The 18061-nt window shown below is 44.8% G+C and overlaps 1 protein-coding gene across 2 annotated transcripts; it reads right to left on the bottom strand.

Annotated features, from left to right (window-relative positions):
* Window positions 1-5021: 5021 nt before the first annotated feature.
* Window positions 5022-10610, bottom strand: STMN1 (stathmin 1). 2 transcript variants are annotated; one of them, XM_036843092.1, is made up of 5 exons: window positions 9559-9649; window positions 8838-8910; window positions 8163-8335; window positions 5979-6170; window positions 5022-5549 (listed from the first exon to the last, which is right to left on the bottom strand). In XM_036843092.1, exons 2-5 carry the CDS (start codon window positions 8848-8850, stop codon window positions 5478-5480), a joined length of 450 nt encoding a protein of 149 aa, XP_036698987.1. In that variant the 5' UTR covers window positions 8851-8910; window positions 9559-9649; the 3' UTR covers window positions 5022-5477. The 2 variants fall into 2 exon arrangements, with proteins under 2 accessions (XP_036698987.1, XP_036698900.1); XM_036843005.1 differs by lacking the exon at window positions 9559-9649 and adding an exon at window positions 10518-10610 and having other exon boundaries at window positions 5026-5549.
* Between the last annotated feature and the right edge of the window lie 7451 nt (window positions 10611-18061).

Raw genomic sequence — 18061 nt, forward strand, 5'->3', positions numbered from 1 at the left:
GAAAGTCTACCTCCAAAGGTCTGATGAGGGTCCTGAATCTCTGTATTTTGAAAAAGTGCCATGTGACTCTGATGCCCAGCTGGTGTCTGGCCTATAAGAGGTGCCCTCGAGTGTTTGGTGACTGTGGTCATAGTGGTGCAGCCTGTCTGTGGAAGGAGACTCGGGGACCTCCAGGAGGGGAGCTGGGGGACGTTAGGAAGGAGTGGCACTTTTATATATCCTTTTGTACTGATTGGACTTTGACCTAAAAAAATGTGTGGCTGACTGACGAAGTGGCTGTCATCTATGTCAGGAACTGCAAACTCTAAGCATGTATTTATACCTGGGGCTGCGGTCCTCAAGGACAGAAGTGGGTGGGTCAGAGGAATGGAGAGCTATAGAGCCCACATCCCACCTCAAGGGGGCAGCAGCTGCCCAGAGCTTGCTGGGTGGGACTGTGAGCCCAGGGTGGCCAGATCTTCTGGTTTTTCAAGATAAGCCTGAAATCATATTTTCAAGTGTAATGAATTGTCAACTAATTCAAAAATTTAAAGCACAGCATGGAGCGAAGACAACATGCCTGCTGACCGACTCTGGCTGCAGGCCACCAGTTGGCGCCTTTGGATCTAGGAGGATGCTGTTTAGGATTGGGCACCTCCAAGGCCAGTCTGCAAAGCCAGGACAGAGCCAGTCTTTGCTTCTAGAAAATCGGATTGACTCCCCACGGGGTCCACACAGGACAAGAACAAAGCAGGTGCCCAGAGGAGTCACCACCCACTCATAATTCAGCTCATATTAACCTCCCACCATGTGCCAGGCTCAGTGCTGGAGATCCAGTGATGTGACAGGCACAGTTCCTGCTCTGAGGGACGCTTCCTTCTAACTAGAGAGACACACTTGAAATAAATAATTGCATGATAATGAATTCATTGGTGAAACATGAGGAGCTGCAGCATAGCATGGGGTTTAAAAGTTTGGGTTAGATTCCTGACTCCACACCTAGCCAGTTATGTCACTTTGGGCAAATACCTTAACCTGTCTCAGTTGCCTCATTTCTTGCCTGTGAAATGGGCATGATAATGTCATAGGGTTGTTCTGGGGATCCATTGAGATCATGCGAATAATTATTAGCCGCTGCCATGAAGCACAGAGAGCTGTGAGACCACGTAAGAGGGAGCCTACACTTCGCAGAGAACCCCCCAAGGCCCCCCCCCACCCCAGCGATACTGGAGCTTCTCCCCAGAGAGGGGAGTGGGAGGCCACAGGTTGGAAACCCAGGCCCAGGGACTGCTGCACCGCCAGAGCTCAGTCCTCCTTGTACCCACCATTCTGCTGTAGCGGCCACGGGCATCTGGCCAATCTCCCGCCTGTTTCTTCTCCCCTTGGATCAATTTCACAGCCCACTGGCCCCTAGTAGGATTGGTGCCCAAGGACAGGGAAGGCACTGCTCTTGACCACACTGGGAGAAAGCTAGGCATTTCCCACTATGGGCCAGAGGCCCTCCACTGAGGTTGCTGCATTTCAGAGTTTATCAAACCCTGCAACTAAGTTTTACAAATCTGAGTGCCTGTGTAAAACAAGTCAGAAAACCTTCCTGGTGCCGCTGAAGTGCAGAACACCAGCTTCCACTGGCAGGGGCCTCAGCCATGGGGACACTGTGGACCTTCTATCTGACCTGGGCAAAGAGGGAGGAGGCAGACGGCAAGAGGCTTAAGTGCCAGCAATGTTTCTGGGGCCTTGAAGTTCAGCTCAGTGGAGGGATACTCAATGGCCAAGATATGGTCCCTGATCTAACCAGGTAGAGAAGACCTGCAACTAGTCTTGAATGTGGAAGGGAATTTCCAGGGCACCTAATCCAGCCTCCGGTCCAAAGGGGGAATCTCCTCTATAAGGAGCCTGGCCTTATCTTCTTCTTGTTCCCAAACAAATCACTTTCAACAGTGATTCAGAAGCCAAACTAACGGTAAGGTGGTCAAACAATTACCTGGGAGGACAGAGTTATATGGGGTGCTAAAACATCACTGGATGAACTCTCCACTGGGAGAAAAATACACACAGTCGAAAGGAACACCTTTATAAAAGGCTGGTGGGTGGGGGATAAAACCTTTATTCCCCAGAATAACAGAAGATGGTCATTAATTGTCTTTTTGAGGGTGGTATCACTGGCTGAATCTGGGGCAGAGGGGAATTGTTCAGGGGATGCCAAGCTGCCAGAGCAGCCCCCCTTCCTGTGCAGGACCTGGAGTCAGACTGCCCCAGTTAGACCCTTTCCAGCTCAGACCCTGAGCAAGTTACTTCACCTTCCTCAATCTGTTTACTTCTCTGTACTATGGAGATGGTAGCAGCACCTCCCTCACAAAGTTGGACCTGAGGAGACAACATAACAATGCCTGAAAGTAACCGCTCAACCCTCAGTAGCTTAGGACCGGCACCACCATTTCCCAGTCAGCAGCGGAGCGTTTATTTTTTCCTCCCGTCGCCCACGGTCAGCAGTAACTTTCCCAGTTCCTTGGTGTGGGGTCTCCAGAGCCCAGGGGCCCCCTCCAGCTCAGACGCTCATCACTTCATCCCCGTGCTGCTGAGACAGCCTCCTGCTGTGGTCTCCATCGCCTTCTCTCCAATTCATCCTGCCCCTGCCTCCATTTTCTCTCCCTCAAAATGGCTCTGTTCACTGAACACTACCACTCCCGTGTTCTAAAGCCCCACTGCTTAGGATAAAGGGAATGAGAGCCTGCCATGAGCCAGTAACCATGGCAAGTTCTCAGAAAGTGCGTGCTCATCAGTGCAAGCTTGGGTCAACATCTGACTTCTCAAAGGACTGGCTCAAGTCTTCCCTCCTCTATTAAGCTTTCCAGACCACAGACGCCTGTGGTTACACTCTCCACCAAACCACCAAAACACACTTGGCCAAGTACAAGCACGTGGTCGAGACCGTATTCTCAGCAAAGTGTTCCACAGCCCTCCTGCCCGCTTCATGCACAAGCACAAGGTGCGCTGGGACCCCATCTCATTTTTCTTCGCTAGCACATAGCTCAATGTGGGGCACACTCTAGCAGCTTGTTAAACGTGGATTTAAGGGCTTTCTTCATCCCTCAAACCTCTCTCTTCTGCTGAGGCCACTCAATCACCATGTCCAAACACAAAAGCCTCAGGAAGAAGGCACACACCTCATTTTCCACTCAAGTCAAAGGAAACAGTGTGCTCCGTGGTGACAGCCCCCAGACTGCAGTCAAACCACTCTGACCTTACAAGCCCAACCTATGACGGAAGTCCTGCCAGGAGAGGCTGGCCCTGCTCACTCTAAGGACAGGACAGAGAGTCCCCGGGCCCAGGAAAGCAGACAGACGCTCCCCAGAAGCTCCTGGACCCCCACTCCTCCTTCTCTCCAAATTATAGGCAAAGAATTTGCGTGGAAATTACTTAACCTAGTTCAATCCTCTCATTTTATCCTGGAGAAAACTGAGGCCCAGGACTAGTACCTCTCCAAAGGTCAGAGGTAAAATAGAAAAGCCAGGGCTTCTGACTTTGTGGGTAAGATGCATCCTCTTCAGCTCCCTGTGACAATTTTTGTCACAAAGTGGGAGCTCAGGATCATTTTTTGATACTAAGTCAGGGCCACCGTGGGGTTGGCTGTTAACTGGGGGATCTCTCCTCAAGCCCATCTTGACCCTCTTCTTGCTTTTTCCTGATCTCTGTTCCCTAGCCTACATGTCCCATATAAACAAAAACTTACTGCTAACTGTATCATTACTCCAAATTTCCATCTTCACGCCATCTTTATATCCCAACTACTCAGAACTGGTGCTTTAAAGATTCCCAGAGGCACCATCTCCCCCATGAAAACCTCTAATACCTACTATATGCACACAAGCCTCACCTTTGCCTATGTGTTCAGGTATTGCCATAATTAACTGAATTACACTTGATCCTTTTCCTGTTTGCCCTACATGGTCATGACTCTTTAAATTCAGCCTTCTTTCAGAACCCCTACAATTGATCACCTTGTAAATTTTTAAGTCAATTCAAGGCATACAAAAGCTTCATAGTCATTTCTACCTCAAGAGTATACACTTAGCTCACTCACTAGCCTCTGGTTAAAAAGTTATTTATATATAGTGCTAAATATATACTAAATACAGTTCTAAGTGTGCTCTACACACACACACACACACACACACACACACACACTCTCACTTAATCCTAACAACATAGAAGAAAGGTTGGTAGGCTATTATTATAAGTTTGGTAAAACCCAAATCAAGAGCTGCAGAGGCATAAGCATGGCAACATGCAGACCCCACTGCAGCATTAGCAGTCATCCTGGAAACTTTCACTAAAGGAGCATGGCTTCCAAGAGCTTTTCCACAGATGTCTGAGAAGCAAATAATCATATGTAATTAAGGCTATTTCCCAAATAGCCTAGGAAAGCTGCCAAAGGCTTTCCCAGAATTGAGAGGCAATCCTTGACAACTGTGAATGCTGTAGCCTCTGGATACAAGATGAAGCAACTGCCAACCTTCACCACCCAAGTCAATGTCGCTCCAGAAAATAAGGTTCCCTTTATCAGTTCATAAGGGTTGCTATAGTGGTACACAAGGTTTTACTACTCTTTTGATTCTTGAGAAATGGCTCCTATGGCAGGAAAGCATTAGGATTCACGCCACCCCCAGCTGTAACATAAAGCAAATAAACCATCAAATATCTCTAACTAGGATCTTAAGATTTCTCTAAACTGTTCTCTAGAAACACCATTTGCGCCTTCAGTCTGCCTTTTTAATGGGGGCACAGAAACAAAAAATGCTTGTTTGCCAATAAACATCTGAAAGACTATCATAACAGCTGATCGGAGCCGAGGCATCACAACAAAGTGACATTGTGGAAGAAGACAATGCATACAACTCTGGAGCAAGAAACTCCTGGGCAAAGAACTCGCAGTGATGTGTGTACTGGGTATTTCCGCCAGCCTAAAGGCCCCATCTGGAACAAATATGAGCTAGGAGGGTCTCTATCACTGGACAATTTATTACCTGGACAGAAAGAAGTCACTGCCACCAACAGCACTGTGCAGTTTTATTAACCATTCAAGTACAGTAGCATCTGTTAAGATCGGGACAGAATTGGGATTTAAAAGTGAACAGATATTCAGCATCTAACAGTTTGAAAGAAGCCACTACATACTCTTTTCACAAAACATGTTTTCACAGAGCCAATACAGTACTAGCCATTAACCCAGCACACCAAGTGTACTGAAGTAGAAAAGATGCAACAAGAAAAATAGCTACATTAGAAAGACTTCAACACTTTAGAAAAAGAGTAAAACACTTTTAGTTTCTCCCCTTTAGCCCCTAAAACAACATCATACAGTCTGGATCTACCTATACAGTCCTACATCAGCTTCTAGAATATTTGTCAGGAGGGCAAAAATAAAATGACACTGGCCAGTACAGTCTTTGGATATTTAGGAAGGGGAGGGGGAGAAAGTCAGTTCTCAGAACAAATTAGTCAGCTTCAGTCTCATCAGCAGGATCTTTGGATTCTTTGTTCTTCCGCACTTCTTCAACGTGCTTGTCCTGTAAAGAAATAGTATATATCATCAGTCAAGTAAAAAAAGCCTGCCAGGTCACACCCCCAAGAGGCCCAAATCAGCATCAGTACGTATGTTATATAACATACATAATAATATACTATTATTATATAATTATATATTATGGGAATCACATAATTAGAGTTCTAAGACATCATCTTTGAACTTCCTGGGTCACTCATGGAACCTAATGATTCAGCCTTCTACTGCTCTTCCAAAGAATGTGCAATTATGCTGGAAATTGGTGAATATTCCTTCTTATTTAAAATAAGATGCCTCTGATTTAACATGTTGACCCCAAAATTGATGACAAAGACACCAAGCACATGTGATCAAGGCAGAGAGTTCAAGCCACTTCACTGTTGTATCAAACCTCAAGCTCTTAAGCCCCTCAAAGCCAGGAAGAGACACCAACCTTCTCTCGCAAACGCTCCAGTTTGGCAGCCATTTGCGCCTCTCGGTTCTCTTTGTTGGCTTCCATTTTGTGGGTCAGCTTCTCTTCTGCCATTTTACTGAAGTTGTTGTTCTCCTCTATCGCTTTTTGAAGCACTTCCTTCTCATGCTCTCGTTTCTCAGCAAGCTGCTTCAAGACCTCAGCTTCATGGGACTGGAAAAAAATTTAACAGGCTAGGCTCTCTGAAATGTTATTTAGCATAGTTAAAAATCACAAAAGAAATTATTGAGGATTGAAGATAGAAAATTAGATCTCTTTAAATAATACTGAAGTCAGGACCTGAATTATCCATATCAAAATACCGTGAAAATGATATTCTTTTTCTAGTGTTTGTATTTACTTTGGAAGACTGCTCATATTTGTTCAGAGATTCTTGCCCAATTATTCCTTAAGGAAATATTCGTAAGATTTACTGCTTAACGGTATCAACGTGACTTGAGTGACATGCACTTAGGAATGGCACTTTATTGTAAAGAATTTTGGTTTTTTAACTTCAGAACCCCTGAAGTTACTAAAGAAACTAAAGGTAGTTTCTTTCTACCTAAAGAAAATTAGGTCATTATAAAAAATGTAACCATACTGATAAAAAGAAAATACATGGCAATGACAGGAAATTTAAGACTAAGCCTCCAGATGACTATTTAAGTCAGAGGATTTGTTTCAAGGAAAAGCTTATTAGCTTTTTTCTGTGGAAGCTGCATTAAATTCCAGACCACTGGAGCTCTGTTACCACGGTGTGCCTCCTTCAACAGACTCAGAATAGCTTATTGCCAAACAGATTCCAATGTGTTTGGAAGCATCAACTTGCAGGAAAACTTCAGAGCATCTGCCACTGATTCTGTTAATTCTCTTCTTCAAAATCCCAGTCGTGATAAGAGTTTCACTATATTTAGCCAGTTACTATGTAAAGCACAGACTAATGACTACAGGGCCAGCACTGATTCCTAAAAAAAGTCTCTGTCCAGCCTTCGGCTACATCTCTTCCATGAACTCAAACTATGTGAACTCCATCAAACTCCATCAACTCAGACTAAACAGAAGAGCAGGTGGGAGATGAAACACCATTGCAAACACAGCCACTCTTCCTGGGGAAATAATTCCATTTCGACAGTGGGTCAGCACACATACATAAAACATGCAGCACCAAAAGGTGCACAGCACATGCTACAGCAGCTTAAAAAGGGGCCCAAACTGTATGTGTGTGGTTACAAGTACCCGACTTCAAAACACTAACTGTGTTGGTCATAGGCAGGTTACTACTTCACCTTTTTGTGCCTTCATTTCCCTAATTTTAAAATTAAACACACTTACCCCAAACAAGGTTGTTGGAAAGGGGGACTAAATGAGAATTTATGTAAAATTCTTAATGAAACGTTGAATAGAGGGAAATACACCAAAATGTTAACAAGTTATTTCTGCAAAGTAGGATAATGGATACTTTTAATTTCCTACTTATAAACTTCTGTGGTTCTCAACTTTTCTCTAACAAGCATATTAATATTTGTTGACTTTTCTGACTAGTTCTTTTTAAAGATAGCTACTTTATAATAGAAGTACTTAGATAAAAGCTGCCACAATACCAGTATGCCAGCTGAGCAACACAATCACATAACTAGCAATTTAAAATGTTTTTATTGTACAGCTCTCAAAAAACAAAACAAACAAAAAAACCACACAGACATACACAGAAACCCAAAAAACAAAGCAAAACAAAAAAACCCAAAACCTTAAGAGACAAAAAAAGAATCATCCACCAACAAACCTATTTTTCAAAAAGAAAGCATGAGAAGCATGAACTTTGGTTTCAGGCAGACCTGGGCTTGAATTCTGCCTCCAATACTCACTAGCTATATGACTCAGAAAAATGACTTAACATTCCTGAGACCATTTTCTAATCTAGTATCTCAGACAACACCTACCCTCTAGGGTCACTGCAGAAAAGAAGAATATAAGTAAAGGAGATGGTACACAACAGGAGCTCAATAAATGATGGCTGGTATTTTCTTCCCACCACTGGCATATGTAATTTTCACACAGTTATAATCACCATCTGGCTACAATTCTGTTTTCCTCCTCTTATAAAAATAAAACAGATTTGCCATATTACATTAATAAATATCCTGTTTTCTGTGAATTGATGTTTACCTTGCGTCTTTCTTCTGCAGCTTCTAGTTTCTTCTGAATTTCCTCCAGGGAAAGATCCTTCTTCTTTGGAGGGGAAAGGGGGAATTCTGGGACAGATTCTTTTGATCGAGGGCTAAGAATCAGCTCAAAAGCCTGGCCTGAGGCACGCTTCTCCAGTTCCTTCACCTGGATATCTGGATTTGATCATATTTATAATATATTCAGAAAAATGGAGTTTTCCTATTCTAATAAACTGTTCTACCGTTTTCTAAAAACCAAATCAATTTAATGGATAGAATTAGGGCTGATGAAGCAGCTGTGTTTACAGGCAAGAAATTATTATCTAAATACCACCTCCCAGAAAAACAAAGCTCAACATTTTTGGATTAATAAATACCATTCTAAGGTATCAGTATTTGACAATCATTTCCCTGAACAAAACAAAGACTTATGCAAAACTTCACATTTTGCTTTACACCAAGCCAAATCATCTAATAACGAACCAATTAATTATGAGCTCTCAGTACATTCAAGTAACAATAATTTTTTCTTCTTTAATTACTCTGATTTATAAAATATTTTTTTTTGGTAAAACCAAAACACAAGTGCCAAATTATAAGCTTAAGACTTGAGCCATCTCCTATTCTAAAATTAGAAGCCCATCACAATTTCGGATTTTCCAAATAGATTACCTACCAGAAGAAGCCATGGTGAACAGAAGACAAGAGACTGGCAGTGTATTCTACACAATCCACTAGCAAGGAAAACCCTGGAAACGATTTTCAAAAGCATGCGATCAATTTCTTTGCATTTCCATGCCATCGATTCAAAGGGACCTCAAATCACATCCATATAAATCAATGTCAGAAAAAACACTACTGTGGAATTAAATAAGACATCATTAACTAGAAAATTATAAAAATCCACAAAATACTCAAACACTGGGAAATCTGAATTGAATAGAACGCTGGTTGCAGAAGATGAAGTTAACTGAGCTTGCCTGTTCAAAAAATACTTATATTTTTAAAATTAGACGCAGTTTAAGTCACAAGATTTTTTCCTCCCCTATATTTTCCCTCTGGTGAGAAGATATTCCAGGTTCAACGCCTAGTGAGACCGGAGCCATCTTAACACTGCCTACAACTCATTGTGCAAATGAAATACCCACCCCTGCTTTGTCTGTGTCTGCCATGTGGAAAACAAAACGCCCAAGCTAATATTAACCAATAATGTCGAACTCCCATTGTTCCTGCGGTTTAAGCTCCTTGTCCAACAGCTGGTAACATTAATTAGTTTTATGAACCTCTAGGTTTTAGGTTACAATAGTTGCTGCCTTGCATAGAATTTTTTCATGAAAAATTCTACATCCCTTGATTTTTTTTAAAGGTCATGATTCTTGTAGACCCCAGACTAGTACCAAAACCGTAGGAATACAGGGTCTCAACAGCTGGAACTTAAAATCCGAGTCAGCAACACGGTCTAACCCCGGCGGAGCATTAGACTCAGCACCAGACCCAGGGTGGGCGTGGCCCTGGCCCAGGCGAGGAAAAGCGGCAGCCCGCCCCCGGCCAATCAGAGAACGCCCTACACACCGGCCCCTGGCCCCGCCCCCTTCCTCCCCGCGCCTTTTCGAATCTCCCCGAACTCACAACACCCCGGAGCCCGCGCGCGTGGGAAGGGGCGGGATAGGCGGGGCTAACGGTCCTATCCGGGTAACTCCGCCCTTCCCGGGCTTGCCCCGTGCGGACGCCTCCCCCCCCACCAACTCCCGCCAAAAACACCTTGCGGCGGCCCCCACCCTCGCCGCAGCTGGGCGGGTGGGGCAGTCCCCGGAAAGAAACCGTGGGGTACCCCGCCATCGGCTCGCCACCTCTTTCCTTCACTTCCAATCTGCCGCCACCCAAGCGGTCCGCGCCCCCCGCCGCGAGGACTAGAGCGCTCTCATGGGGTGTCAGCCTCTCGGGCGCTGCTCCCTGGGGGCGCCGCCCCGCCCCTTCAGACAATGGGGACCCCAGCGGGGCTGCGCCTGGAGGAAGGTGGGGGCCAAACGAGGGCCTACGCCCCCTATTGTCTCCTCGACGACATCCCGGGTCTAACGCAACGAGCTCGCCCAGCAGGCCGCGCCCCCTCCCCACCACAGCCGCGCCCCCGGGGAGCGGGGACAAAGCCGAGGCTCCGCCCGAGCCACACACAAAGCGGAGAGATCCCCGCCCGCCAGCCCCTCTGGGGCCCACGGCCCCGCCCGCCGCCCTCCAGCAAGGGGTCGCTGCCAAGACCCTGCCCCTCCCTCCGGCCGCGTCCCTCTCGCTGCCCCCAGCCTGCAGCCGCCGCCGCCGCTGCCGCCGCCACCACCTCCTCCTGGAACCCCGCACCCACCTGCTCGGTCCGAGCCGCCTGGCCACACTCTGAGCACCCACAGACCCGGGCGCGCACAAAAGCGCCAAACAGCGGCACGTGACCTCCCCGCAGGGCTCCGCATTGGCTGAGAGAGGCGGCACGTGCCGGCCCCTCCCCACCCCCCACAGCCCAAGTGGGCCCCGCCCCTGGGGACCCCGGAGCACTTCGGGAAGTGTAGTTCAGGCTGGCGGGACAGAAGGACAATGCGAGGGGTGAGGGCTTCTTGGCGGTGTCTCCAGGTGTGAGCCGGGGGCTGGGACGGTCGTCTGGCCGCGGAAGAGGGTGATGCGGTGACCCTGCCTGGGTCTGAACCAGTTCTCCCATCCTTAGGAAAAGGGCGGGGCAGGGTCCCTTTCTACCTCTCAGACGGTGGCCGCCTGGACTCCGCGTCTGTTGAGCCACTTGCCCCACGTCGCCCCAAGGGCAGCACTCGGACAGCGCATTTCCCCTTCGGTGCCCCACCCTGTACCGCCACCTAAGACGCCCAAGCCCTTGTGACAGGACAATGCCACTCGACGCCCCCATCTGTCACCTGTATTGTGACATCATCATAATCTCTAACCCACTCAGCCCTAACAGGGCACGGGCGTGGCCCTTAACTCACTGTGTGAGTTCTCGCTACCATATTAGGGTCCCTGAGCTGGTGACCAGACACCTGTGGGGGAAAAGCAAGAGGCTCTGGAATTTGATCTCCTTTGGTCTAACAAAGTCACTCGGCTTAAATGCAGACTCCCATCTATTCTGCCAAGCCTTTTGCCGGATGATAGGGAAGGAAGCGCAATAGCAGTTCTAGACTACTACACAGACTGCAGTTAAGTGTCGCTTTTGTTCTTGAAGCACGTGTTCCTCGGATCGGTGGGGGCCCTTTTAAAGAATCAAAACAAAAGAAGCCACAAGGTCACGGTTCTCCCTGCCCTGGATAGATCAGAAGCACAGCAGATACACACAAAGGAAATTGGTCTGACCCTGGCTATCTTAGAACGACTAGCCTCATTCTTACCACAGAAAAGCCAGAGGAAAAATAAATAAAATGAACATGGTTCCCAAGCCCCTTCTCCCATTCCCCCGACCAAGGCTCTGTCCTTGGTGGTGGTCATTCCACCAAAGCACCTGCTTTGAGGTCCCGACTAGGCAAAAGGACACCTTCATTTTATTGCTCCGCCTCCCCAAACCAAGAAACAAACATGACCCAGTTTGCTGAAACAGGAGTCCTAATTTAAAGACTCCCCATGTCCAGCTAGTCACTAGGGATATGCTGGAGTTAAATACAGTTCAGAGGTGCCTGAGACAAGGAAAACTGGATCATACAGGCAGCAGACACACCACACAAAGCAAACAATTAGCAATGCACTGATGCCTGAAATATGCTTGTTGCAGCATTTTCTCCAACAATCGTCCTTGTGTGGGGTCGGCCTCTCCCCCGCCCCCAGTCTAAGTGGTTTTCCCTTAGCATGTGAGCAGGACCAGGAATAATTCAGATTCTGAGCCCTGAGAGCCTTCTCCCTCTCAGACCAAACTTAACCACCAAACAGCCAGGTGTTTCCATCTTTCAGATTTTCTCAGCAAAATCTCAGAAATCGTTAGGAAGAGGAGTGGGGATAAGAGCTCGCTGAAAAGTGACAGACTGGCAGGCAACACACACGAGCAAGAAACCCAAGGCCAAGAGGTCTGTTATCCCCTGAACCAGCCTTTATCTTGAAGTCTTTGTACTTGATCTGGAGGTTTGCAGAGGAAGGTCCCACCCATTTGATACATTTTTTTTTTAATACAAGAAATTGCCACAAAAATCTCACATTTCTGACTATTAATGTTTTGACAGCAAAAAAAATAAATCTTTCAAAACACTGATTATTTTAAAGCACTTATACCGCTTCCCCCCACCTTTTCTTTCTCCCTGGAGCAGATGTCTATTTCCATGGAAACCACAGCTAGGAATGAAGATGTTAGAACTCATGTAGATTTTTAATCTTTTTTTAACGATGCCACTTGGCTCCTGGGTTTGTTGATAGAAGCCTGGCCCTGCCAGTCTCTCTGACAAGGATTTCCTGAGATCCCTACTGCTGCTTGAGGACTTGAGGGGGCTGGAGTAAGGTTTCCCCCAGAATGATCCTGTGAATAAAAATGTGTCGGGTGGGATGATACTATTCTTTAGGGTGGGGCTGCTTTTCTAAGAGCTATTTATTGTCAACTCTTTTTTTTTTTTTTTTTGGCCACATTGCATTGCATGCGGGATCTTAGTTCCCCCACCAGGGATCACACCCGTGCCCCCTGCAGTGGAAGCTCGGAGTCTTAACCACTGGACCACCAGGGAAGTCCCAATTGTCAACTCTTATGAGTGTTCATGTATGAGCCTTGGAATAGGGAGGGCTTCAGACGGTAAGGAGAGGAAACAGCTTTGCCACTTCACTTTGGAGAGGGGCAGAAGCTCCCTTCTTGGAAGCTTCCTAAAACTAACTTCAAAATCCACTCCCTCCTGAAGTGGCAGCAAGGAGTTAATGTTCATATCTTGGAATTGTCTGTCTTTGCCCATGAGAATTATTTTTGCCTCTGCTCAGATGGTTTGGTCGAATTGCTGTGGAGCTGGCTGCGACTATGGATTAACACAAAGTGAAGTCGAGATATGGCAGCCATCCAGCTTATTTGATCTGTGTAGACAGCTAAAGGAAAGCACTTCAGGCTTCAAAGTGCAGAAGGGATGTCTACACTGATCAAACAAGCTGGGCTGTTGTCAGATCTGCTCTGTTCTTACAGAGCACCGGCAGCCTTTGTTCATTGTTGGTTCTGAGGCTGCAGGGTTGTCTGCCACAGAGGCGCCTCCAGGTTCCACTGCTGCTTACAGGGCCTGTCCTTGGCAAAAGGGTGTCATGGGAGAGGTTTTCTGCTTGTCCCCAGCCTCGCTGTTCCCTTTGTCCCCTAATCCTTAGGCATCGTGCTCTAACACTCCTTTTCCTGTTCAAAACCTGTCTGTGAATCTGCTATTTTACTTGTCTGTCTCCCTCACTAGACAACTAAGTCCAAGAGGGCAGGGGTCGTGTCCTTGTCTCGGTATCCTTAGTGCCTGCCCAGAACTGAGCCTGGCCCCGGATGGTGGGGCCTGGATGTTTGCAGCTGACTTTAGGTGAGAACCACCTCTCTCCTCCTCAGCTTCCTCTTCTGGTGCTGGACACCTCCACCAGATAGGGGTGGTGAGGATTAAATGAGATAATGTATGTGAAAGTGCTTAGCACAATGCCTGGCACATCTCAGTGCTGAGACTTGTTAACCATTATTGCTAGAGAAGTTTCTTGATTACTATAGGTTACTGAATAAATGAATGAATGATGACTAGTAGACTTTCTCCTTTTGGTGGGAATCATTGTCACTGGCTTAACTCTTCCCATGGGGTATTTTTAAAAATTCAATTAATTTAACATTTTGAATAGATCAACACATTCACGTAGTTTAGAAATAAAGTACAGAAAGTCCTCCTCCCTTCTCTATCTCCATCTGCCAAATTCTCTACTTACCGCTCCCCCACCTTAACCATTGTTATCAGTTTCCTATGTATCCTAGGGTTTCTCCATGCGTACATAAGCAAATTTTTAGCTATGTATTCTTATTCCCCACTTCGTAATAAAATGGTAGTCTGCTGTAACTGTTCTGCACTTAGCATTTTTTCAGTTAACAGTACATATCAGTGATCTTTTCCCTGTTCATACATCAAGCATTTCCTGGATCTGGGATCTAATGTATGAATGTCCCATAATCTAGTTAACCAGTGCCCCATCCATGGCTCTTAGGTTATTCCCAATTATTTGCTATTTCAAACAATGCTGTAATGAACAAGCTAGTATATATGGCATTTTCCATGTGGGTAAGTATATCTGAAAGTGTGGTATTGCTAGGTCAAAGGGCAAACACATTTGTAATTTGGATAGTTCCAAATTGCCTTTCATAGGAGTTGTACCAATGCAACACCCACCACAAAACAATGGTGTTTTAATTCATTATCTCAGTTCATTAAAAAATGGATGGAAAGGCTTTGTCCCTAGAAATTTCAGGCATTAGGGAAAAGGAGGGGGAGGACTAGAAATCCCTAGAAAGACATGGCTGTCAGTTCTGTCTATATTAATAACTCCTCTCAATACTTGAAAAGCAGCAGCTGATCTCAGAACAGCTCTGGTGCCTGCACTGTATCACTGTCTCAATCAGTCTTGTGGTAGAAGTATCTGCAGGTGTCACCATGAGATTGGAAGATTACTGAAGGCAGGGTCTTCTTCATAGCTGTATCCCACTCCCCTCCCCATGATGCCTGACACAGTGGCTGGCATATATTTTATTTAATCCATTCTAAGATGTATTTTCCCCCACATTTGTGTATCTTTGAAATCAGTGTGCTCATAGTCCATAAGTACCATGTCATAATTGCTGACAGCATATTTTCTTAGTGGCGTATAAAATAATGCTATCTTAAAAATAAATGGCACATGTGAGTCAACAAAATATGGTAAAATGCACACATATTAAATGTGTGAGTGGAACAGGGCCTAGATGTCACTGCCCCTGCCATCTTCTCACTCTATGTTCTAACCTTCATCCCTCTTGTCTACCTCCATGCCTTCCTCCAACAATTCCTTTTATGGGGATGACTTCCTATTTGCCTTTTTGAGCTTCCATCTCTCCCCTGAACTTTAAAAAACATTTCCAGCTGCCTAAAGGACATCTCCTCATGGATGCCCATAAGGTCCTCAAATTCTGTATGACCCACATTGAACTAACATCTTCCCACCAACCATATCTCACTTCCCCATTCTGCTAGAGGCTTTGCTAGACTCTTGCCCTCCAGGTCTAAAACTTCAGTCAAACTCAACTCTTCCCTCTTTCTCACCCAAGCTTCCACTTATAGAAACTTAGCATTTTCTAATAGAATGGAACCTTTAAAATGATAGTAGCTACAAGAACAAAGTTGGAGGACTCACACTTCTTGATTTAGAAACTTGCTACAAAGTTACAGGAGTCAAAACAGTGTGGTACTGGCATAAAGACAGATACATAGACTAATGGAATAGAATAGAGAGCCTAGAAATAAACTCTTGCATATACAGTTGAATGATTTTTGACAAGGGTGCTAAGACCCATTCAATGGGGGAAAGGATAGTCTTTTCAATAAGTAGTGCTGGGACAACTGGATAGCCACATGCAAAGAAATGAAGTTGGACTCTTACCTCACACCATATACAAAAATTAACTCAAAATGGATCAAAGATCTAATTATAAGACCTAAAACTATAAAACTCTTAGAAGAAAACATAGGGCAAAAGCTTCATGATGTTGGATTTGGCAATGATTTCTTAGTGTGACACCAGGCAACAAAAGAAAAATTGGACTTCAGGAAAATTAAAAATTTTGTGCATCAAAAGACAATATCAACAGAGTAAAAAGGCAACCCACAGAAAGTGAGAAAATATTTGCAAATTATATATCTTATAAGGGATTAATATCCTATAACTCAAAACAAAACAACCTGATTTGAAATGGGCCAAGGGATGGACCTTGAGGGCATTATGCTAAGTGAAATAAGTCAGACAAAGAAAGACAAATTCTGTATGATCTCACTTATATGTAGAGTCTAAAACAAAACAAAACAAAACCAAAAACAAGCTCACAGATACAGAGAAAAGCTTGGTGATTGCCAGAGTAGAGGGTGAAATGGGTGAAGGAGGTCAAAAGGTATAAACTTCCAGTTATGAAATAAATAAGTCATGGGGATGTAATGTACAGCATGGTGCCTATAGTTAATAATACTGCATTGCATATTTGAAAGTTGCTAAGAAAGTATATCTTAAAAAGTCCTCATCACAAGAAGAAAAATTTTTATAACATGTATGGTGACAGATGTTAATTAGATGTTACTATGGTAACAATTTTGCTACTACAAATATTGAATCATGATGTTGTATACCTGAAATTAACATAATGTTATATGTCAATTATACCTCAATGAAAAGTTTTTTTAAAAAAGAAATAAAAAGAAAATGGGCAAAGTACTTGAATAGACATTCCTCCAAAAAAGCTGTACAAATGGCAAATAAGCAACATCACTAATCATGAGGTAAATGCAAATCAAACCCACAATGAGACATCACCTCATACCCATTAGGATGGCTACTATCAAAAAAACAGAAAATAACAAGTGTTGATGAGGATGTGGAGAAATTGGAAACGTGTGCACTGTTGGTGAGAATGTAAGATGGTACAGTCACTGTGGAAAACAGTATGGAGGTTCATCATAATATTGCAAATAGAACTATCATATGATCCAGCAAGTTCAGTTCTGGGTATACACACCAAATAATTGAAAGCAGGGTCTTGAAGAGATATTTGTACATCCATGTTCATAGCAGCATTATTCACAGTAGCTAAAACATGGAAGCAATTCAAATATCCATTGACAGATGAACAGATAAACAAAATGTGGTGTAGACATACAATGGAACATAATTCAGCCTTAAAAGGAAGGAAATTTTAACATATGCTACAACATGGATGAACCTTGAGGATATTATGCTAAGTGAAATAAGCCAGTCAAAAAAGGACAAATACTGTTTGATTCCACTTTCTTTTTCTTCTTTTTTTTTGGGGGGCCACATTTTGCGGCGGCGGGATCTTAGTTCCCCGACCAGGGATCGAACCCGTGCCCCCTGCAGTGGAAGTGCGGAGTCTTAACCACTGGACTGCCAGGGAAGTCCCTAATTCCACTTTTATGAAATACTTAGAGTAGGCAAAATCTTAGAGCTAGAAAGTAGAAGTGTGGTTGCCAGGGGCTGGTGGGGGGAGGGGGAATAGGGAGCTATTGTTTAGTGGGGATAGAGTTTCAGTTTTATAAGATGAAAGGAGTTATGGAGATGGATGGTGGTGATGGTTGCATAACATTATGAATGTACTTAATATCATTGAACTGTATACTTTAAAATGGTTATGATGGTACATTTTATGTTATATATATTTTACTACAATAAAGAAATTTGAAAAAAAATGATAACAGCCAACATACTTATAGACTGCTTACCACATGGCAGGCACTGGTCTAAACACTCCATGTTTGTTAACTCATGTTAATCCCCAGAACAATCTTATGAGATTTATTAACCTAATTGTAAAGATGACGAAGTGAGGGTGGCCAACTGTCCCAGTTTACCTGGGACTAAGGGTTTTTCCTGGGATTCAGGACTTTCAGTGCTACAACCGTGAAAGCCCAAGGCAAACCCTGATGCGTTGGTCACTCTAAAGGAAACTGAGGCACGAAGAGACAGTATCTTCCTAGACTTGTCAACAGGGTCCTTGTCCTAGGCCCTGCACTTTAAAGGGCTTCACTCTGACCCTCCTCCAGCTGTGCCCATTTTCATAGGCAAGGAGTCCCCTGGGGCCAAGGAGCTGTGCCCACCCTGAGCCTGGGCACCCTTCTAGACCACACTCTGGGAACCGGGACTCCAGAATTCCCTGTCCAAATGGCCAGAGTCCACTTTCAGCAACTGCACCAGCCC

Source organism: Balaenoptera musculus, chromosome 1, assembly GCF_009873245.2.
Source record: "Balaenoptera musculus isolate JJ_BM4_2016_0621 chromosome 1, mBalMus1.pri.v3, whole genome shotgun sequence".
Lineage (NCBI taxonomy): Eukaryota > Metazoa > Chordata > Mammalia > Artiodactyla > Balaenopteridae > Balaenoptera > Balaenoptera musculus.